Source organism: Gavialis gangeticus, unplaced genomic scaffold, assembly GCF_001723915.1.
Source record: "Gavialis gangeticus isolate Ggan-Ray unplaced genomic scaffold, GavGan_comp1, whole genome shotgun sequence".
Lineage (NCBI taxonomy): Eukaryota > Metazoa > Chordata > Crocodylia > Gavialidae > Gavialis > Gavialis gangeticus.
In genome coordinates, this window is record NW_017729033.1 from 62,974,373 (window position 1) to 62,981,705 (window position 7,333).

At 36.4% G+C, this 7,333-nt stretch overlaps 1 protein-coding gene and 1 long non-coding RNA gene across 3 annotated transcripts in view; one reads left to right on the top strand and one right to left on the bottom strand.

Annotated features, from left to right (window-relative positions):
• TMEM33 (transmembrane protein 33) overlaps positions 1 to 2,359 on the top strand; it is a 13,371-nt gene extending 11,012 nt beyond the window's left edge. The window contains exon 7 of the mRNA XM_019526222.1: positions 526 to 2,359. Within this exon, the coding sequence (XP_019381767.1) occupies positions 526 to 655 (130 nt within the window). The 3' untranslated portion in view covers positions 656 to 2,359. The remainder of the gene's footprint in view (positions 1 to 525) is intronic.
• LOC109303871 overlaps positions 1 to 7,333 on the bottom strand; it is a 17,959-nt gene that overhangs the window by 927 nt on the left and 9,699 nt on the right. For both annotated transcript variants that reach the window (XR_002099252.1, XR_002099251.1), the window contains one exon: positions 278 to 431. This is a non-coding gene — a long non-coding RNA (uncharacterized LOC109303871). The remainder of the gene's footprint in view (positions 1 to 277; positions 432 to 7,333) is intronic.

The following is a 7,333-nucleotide window of genomic DNA, read 5'->3' on the forward strand; positions in this document are numbered from 1 at the left end:
TCCCCCCCCCCCCAAAAAAAAAAAAAAAGAAAAGAAAAGAAAAACAGGAACACTGTGCTATAAGACTTTGTCTGAAGGTAGAATATGTACCTATTTAGGCTACCCTCTCATCCCACTGATGGTGTAGTAGCTTACAAAAGAGACTTTAAAACTCTGAAGAACTTCAGGTTACAAATTCCAGTTTTTGTCTAATTCAGCTCTAAATTTGATCATTTGTCTATACTTCAACTACAGAGTGAATTAACAGGTGGTAAAGAGACACTGTTTTAACACTCACCAGCACTGGGTTCTGGGGCAGGCAGTTACCATGCATCATCTGTTTTATAAGTCCATGTCCCTGGTTAGCTGTTTAATTTCATGGCTTGTCCATAAACTAGGCTGTTTTTAAGATACTTTTCATATAAACCAAACAATAGATTTGTTCTGTGCATCTGCTAAATAGAAAGATTGTTTGTAGATTTAATTACTGCTGACTTAATACAGTTGTGAAATAAGTTATTCTGAAATAAATCTTATTGTTTCTAGGACTCTGTTCACAGAGCTGAGAATCGTTGTTGAACATCTAATAATGAAACCTTCATGCCCTGTTTTTATAAGAAGACTCTGTCTCAGCAGCATTGCCTTTATAAGCAGACTGGCACCAACAGTTGCATAGTTAACTTCCAGAAGAATGCGTGTGTATTGTGAACACTTTGAGCAGTTGGCACTTCTGCTGGTTATAAATTCCAGATTTTACACTGATCCTATTCCAGGTTGTATAAAAAATGTGCATAAGCTTCCCTCTGCTCCAATTTATTGTCTTACAAGCAACTCTTAAATTTCTAAAAATTATGCTATATTGCTAACTGGTGAAAATGTGTGCATCTTGGCTAAAATATTTTTCAGGTGAAATAGCCCAATCACAGGATGTCTTTCAAAATATGGCTAACAGTTGTGTTTTATTTCAACTTTATCTGCTGGAAGGAAATAGTTTTTGAGTATCTGAGTCAGCTCCATAGCTACTGTAAGTTGATCCAAAAAGTAGCTTAGTTTTCAGTGAATAGCAATTCACAACATACTTGTGCAGTACACTATGAACAGTATTCTTTCATTCCCAGCACACCTTAACTTGCTCAATATAAATCAAACATGGCTGGCTTAAAATGTGAGGGCAGGCTTAAAAATCTAGCTGTGATGTTGCAGTCTTTGGGGAAGAGCCTGTTCTTTTTATAAAAGTGAACACATGGTAGTGATTAACTGAGAATTTTTTTTCATAGCTTGTAGCTGGGAGAGCTCTTAAAGTTCTGTCCACACTGTCTCTTTACAAGATATGGCTTTGCCACCATTAATGAGGTTGGTAATCCAACAGGTTTTTATTTTTAAAATAAAAATGCAGTGCTTTTAAAGTCCTATCAATCTCTAAAGTAAAAATCATGCACTGATTTACTACTCTTTTCCAGAACCTCTACAAGTATATCTACACAAGAACCTGAAAGTAGGATTAGTTACTGTAGCTACTTTTCCCCCTCCCCTCCCTGCCAAGAAAACTAATTTGCAACTAGCACTACATGCAGCTTCTTTTTCTTTTTCCTCTTCTAGTTCCTGAGACCTGTTGAAATGGGGAGTTCACACAAATCATTGCACCTGTTTGAATACTTATTAAAACAAACTGCTGTAGAGCAAATTTAGTATAAATCCACATGACTTTGCTGATTGGGAGGGAGAACACTCGGTGACTAGAGACCTATATTAACATTGGGTGTGGATTATGCATGTACCTAGCATATTTTGCTATCTAATGGTAGCTCGTGGAAAAACAATACTGTCTGAACTGAGCTTGTTTCCTGAAAGGGGAATTGGGCACAGTATGTAATTTTAGTTGTAAGGAAGTTAGATGCTACTCTTTTGGGGTTTCTCTAAACTCCCTTACTGTCCTTTTACCACTATTTTATGGTCAGTTCAGACCTCCTATTTAAATCTTTTGGAACACCTGTTCGTAAAGCAGAACACTTTCCTGTAACTAGATAGCTTCCTTCCATGTGATGTGGATGTAATTTAGCCTTCACTGTTGCATTCATTTAGCCTCTTTGTCAAGCTATGCATCTGTACATTTTTGTTTTGGTTTTTTTGTGCTTAATTTTTAGGTACTGACAAAGGAGATGCTTAGTAGGGTGATTCTATTGGATATTTTCATCCTAATGTTCTTAAAAATAATTGGCTATTTATGGAAACTTTGCACACTGCTAAAGTAACTGTATGCAGTACTATTGTACAGCTGCTGATATTTGCAATTAACCTCACAATCTGTATATCTTGTAATTTGAGGGTTTTATAAAAAAACTACAATTTCTACAGCAATAAAACAAATGTCAAAAAAGTAGCTTGCTGATGCTGTATGTAGCTTTCAAGATCATAGTCTCTCTAATAACTGGAGTTTTCTATAACTTGACCTAAAGCTGAGTAGAGAGAGCAGTCTTGTGTGTGCATATTTCTTCCTGTCCCTACTGGCATGTGCAAATTTAATTCAAATGGAACACAAACAAAGCTCTTGAGATCACACACACACCACTTTAGAACTCCCATATTTATAACCTTCTTAAGTACTTTTCTGCCCTGGTATTGAGGGGTATGTCAGCCATATTAGTCTGAAGGTAGGGCAGGGTAGCATCTTTATAGACAAACTGCTTCAGAGAGGCATGAGCTGTCATTGGCCATCTGCAAGTCCATTCATAGCATCTGATTAAGTAGGGAGCAGGGTACTAAACAGAAAAGAGTAAAGCCATTTTACTTACAAAAGATAAGTAAGTGGGGAGGAAAGGAAGGCACTGTTGAGAGAGCCAAAGGTGACTTCAAAGCATCCAAGGGGATAAATGAAATGAGATGGGAAGGGGGCAGGGCTATAAAAACTGGCCCTGGTTATGGGGGTAAGAAGCCATAATCTCTGTTAACAGACCATACTTAACACAACCCAGTCTACAGGTGATTGTTAAGAAGTTTTGAGAACAGCTATTCTCAGGTCATTAATAAAACGTCCAGGGATGTTAAAGTTCCTGCTATAGGCTTTTGTCTTTCTGGAGTTGATGTCAATGCTGTATCCATTTATCCCTTCAGGTAGGGATTGCTGTGTCTATCCAGCATAGCAGAATCCTGTATTTGCTAAGATGTTCATGAACAAAAACTGCAGGCCTTGTTTTACTTTTTGCTGGAATACTTGACTAATGCATGTTCCATCAAACATGCAGAACAATGAGCAACAACTTGACTTCATTTACTTGAAACAATAGGTTAACATCTAGTAACCATTTAGATATCCCTTCAATGTGACTCACTTGTTCACACAAGTGTTCTGCAGACAATGTGGAGAAAATATCAAAACTCATCAGAGCTATCCCTTTGCTATCTGCTGGTTTCCCATCATTGTGTGTTCTTTGAATGCTTCTGAATTGTAATAAAATATAATAATGTAGGTGCCAGTTGTGGTATGAGACTTACTTTCTTTTAGCACTTTGAGACTGACTAACTGACACAGATCCTGGTTGTTCTTATCAGGATTGGTAGGTTCTAATCAACTACAATGTAAAAAAACAAAAACAAAAAGACCCAACCCCCACCCCCATCAAAAGGAACCAACAACCTAAAACCACAAACTTCTTTGACCTCTATAATAGTTTTGCAACTCATCCATGAAGATCAGTCTTTGGTTTAGAATCATAAAGTTAGGCAGAGGGGATTTTTAGGAGGCTTTCTGATAGTTGCTGCATTAAAGGCAAGACATCCCTATATAAACTGTCCTAAACAAGTGTTTGTCTAATCTCCTTTTAAATACTTTAAAGAACATTACAACATGTCTAAAAAGCTTGTTCCAATGCTTAGCTACCCATGTAGTGAGAATTTTCTTCCTAATATCCAAACTATGTTTTCTTTGCAGTTTAAGATTGCTGCTCCTATAAGCTATTGTCATCCTTTGTATAACCACTGTTCTCAAATCCCCCACCTCCCAGTCTTATTTGGCCTAAATTTATGATTCTTACAACTTTTCATTGTAAACTGTTGCCTAGACCTTTTAATTATTCTTATTGCTATCTGTTGAACTCTTTCCAATTTGCCCATATATTTCTTGAAATGTTGTGTCCAAAACTGATGCAGTAATCCAGGCAAAGCCTTACCAGTGCTGAATACAGCAGAAGAACCACTTTATTTGATTTGGAAGTGGTGCTCATTGTTCGTAGTAGAAATTTCACACATTTCTGAATGGAAGCTTCTGAGTCCATCATAATACTGTGTTAAATGCATTAACTTAATCTCCCTTGGCAAAACTAAGGCAATTATGTTTTATGTGGTCATTGTCTTTTGCAATTAAAAAAAAGTTACATAACTGTAGTGAGCATTGTGGTAAGACCTTTTTGCTCTCACAGTCTGTGTCAAGTGCTTGTGAGAACATCTGGCCAAAATTATGCGTGGAATGAGTTAAAGAACATCTGTAACTTTTTTCCTTTTTTTTACGTATGTCCATCCATCTGTCTTTGCTCTCAGCTTTGTCCATATTGTCCTTGTACGCTTAGAAGTAAAATATTTCATGCTGGGCATGATTTGGAACACCTAAATTTTAGTTTTAAATTAATTAAATTGAATCTCCTAATTTCAGTTTCTTTTGGGGGGGTTTTTTGGGTTGCTTGGTTGGTTTTTTGTTTGCTTGTTTTTTGTTTAATATCTTTCCTGAAACAATTTCAGAACTGCTAAAGATATATGATCATGATACATGTATGTAAGTAAATGTCTCATAGTCATTTACATGGCCTTTTTTACTTGTGGTCTTTATCATAGAATACTGCTCTTAAGTAAGAAATACTATTAACTCTTAAAATTAAAGAACTGAGAATTAGTCCAAGGTAATACAGGAAGTCTGTGGCAGAACAGGGATCAGGTCATTAGAATCTGAGGCTTGGGGGCCTAATCATAGGACCATTTTTTATTATAGCATACATTAAAATTTTGATTCTTTTAAGACGTAAATGTTCATGCTGTCTCCAAAGAGATTGTACACTATGGCAGTCACATTAAGGCTGGTATAGACAGTTGTGCCATAATTATGTTTTGATAGCATATTGCCAAAAAGTCTTTCTTAGGCAGATGCTGCATGATATTACCAGTGTGTGCCTGTAACCTAATTTGATAGCAAGGTGCTCCTGAAAGAAATCCAAGACTTCAACTCTGGCCTGCTTTGCTTAGAAAGAACAAAGGAAAAAGAGACAAATTGTGGTTCCACAGTAAGTATTGAGCTGGTGAAGTCAGTCCCTATAGCTGTTCTTTAGGCTGAAGTACTGATGCAAAAGGAAGGGAAGATGGGGAGATTGTTTAGCTTTTTTGGACGCCTTCAAGCTGGTAAATTTAAGTATTGTTCTCTAGATTTTGCTGGTCTTGTTTGCAAAGATCTTACTAGAAACGCACAGGGGTTTTAACTGCCATTTTGGCGTTTTTCCAGTCTCTGCTCCGGTTTGTTAGGTGTCAGTTAGCTGTGCTGATTTGGACTCTTTTTGTACTGTGGTGTAAAATAAAAAGAGAAATTACAATTACACTTAGCTGTTTTGGAAAAAGATAATTGCAGTCATGCCCTGTGTGTTTAGCTGCTCTCCAGAAATATGGGGAAAAACCAGGCCCTGCTCCAAAGGACTTAAAATTGAGAGAGTCACCCTTTTAGGAACAGAACTTCTAAACAATCTGTTTTGCAAATTCATTGTCAGTGTAGTAAAATATAGATTCAGAAGCTTCTTTTTATAGAGTATGTCAGCATTCCTTAATAACTTTTCTGCAAAAGCCATTCCATTTTTAATAGCAAATATTGTACAGGTAAGGGAGTTTCATTGCTCAGCTCTATACCATCTAGACTGCATAAACTTCTAAAATAAATTGAAAAATTTATCACATTTCTGTATTCAAGATCTGAGGCGCACAAATGCTAATGTAGGGCTCAAAGGGGAAATATAGTTCTCCTGCATATTTGAGAAAATGTGAAGCCCTTTCAAGAAAATCTAATAAACATAATAATCACAGCCTGCTGACACTAAGGAAAAAGGACCTCATTCGCTCTTTCTTTTATGCAGCAAGTTACTGGTCCCTACTGATTTCCAAATTGGATCACTGCAGTAAATTATCCATGCCAGTACCTGTGAAAGTAAGCACTGGGATCCATATTTGTTTTGTGTTCTGCTTAAATCAGCAAGAATGATAAATTTGATGGTATGAAATTGGAAATATCAGGGGCTTTCTTCAATGAATGAGCAAAATATCTCCACTTGTAATTTATTGTGACCCTTTTTTACTGTGTGTGCTTTGTGTGTCTGATATTTATTTCAACACAAATTAAATTGCTCTCTCCTTCCATATTGTCACATCTATGGTTTTATTGATATTGTTGAAATCAAATTGCAATTTTTTTCCTGGATTTAAAGCAGTCTTACCAATGTTCTGTTGCGAAGAAACGCTTGCTGTTAGAATTCAGATTTCTTGTGAGTTTAATTGAGTTACTGATCGGAAACTTTACGTATAAAAGGCCTTCTTGCTTAAAAACTGTGCAAGATACTTGTTTTGTTTGGTGAAAAAGGAGAATTCGGCTTAAAATTGTAAATGATGGGGAGAGGTATAAGACCAGACCGTCAGCTTGAAGTGATGGAAGCTTTGCTGCTTTACCTCACTGGAGGATTTGGGTCCCAATCCTGGAAATCCTTATGTACATGCTCAGCTTCATTACTGTGTAGCCTAGTTAACTTTTAGTGGAGCAGGTAATGGCATAAACACATACCTTGGAATTTATAGGAAGCGTAGCTCGTTCTGAAAGTCTTAAACAGGTTGCTGGTTTGTTTGTTTTTTTTTTTTTTTTTTTTTTTTTTTTTTTAATGAGCTTATTTCATAATAGTGTAGTAAAAGCAGATACTGATCTAATTTCCCCTGATATGCATCCGAGGTATATACCAATGGCTTTGAATTTACACCTTTAATCTAGCCCAAAACAAACTTGTCATCAAAATCAAAAAGTAGTATTAAATAATGTGATTGTGACCCTGTGTATTTTACTTGTGTTGGGCTGTAACCCTGTGTTTGAACTAGGGCTAGTGGTAGCAAATTTATGGCAGTTACATAAATAACTGACTGCTGCTCAACCCCTGTTCCAATCAAATGTATTACTTTCTCTAGTAACTAACTTCTGATCACACTGATGTATGCAGTACAATTTTGAGGATTTGGTAAAGGGATAACAAAATGGATAAACAACTCAAACATAACTGACTATACATAAGTGATTGTTGTTCAGAATAGTAAGTTACCATATTAGTTTTAACAGGATGATTTGCTTTGG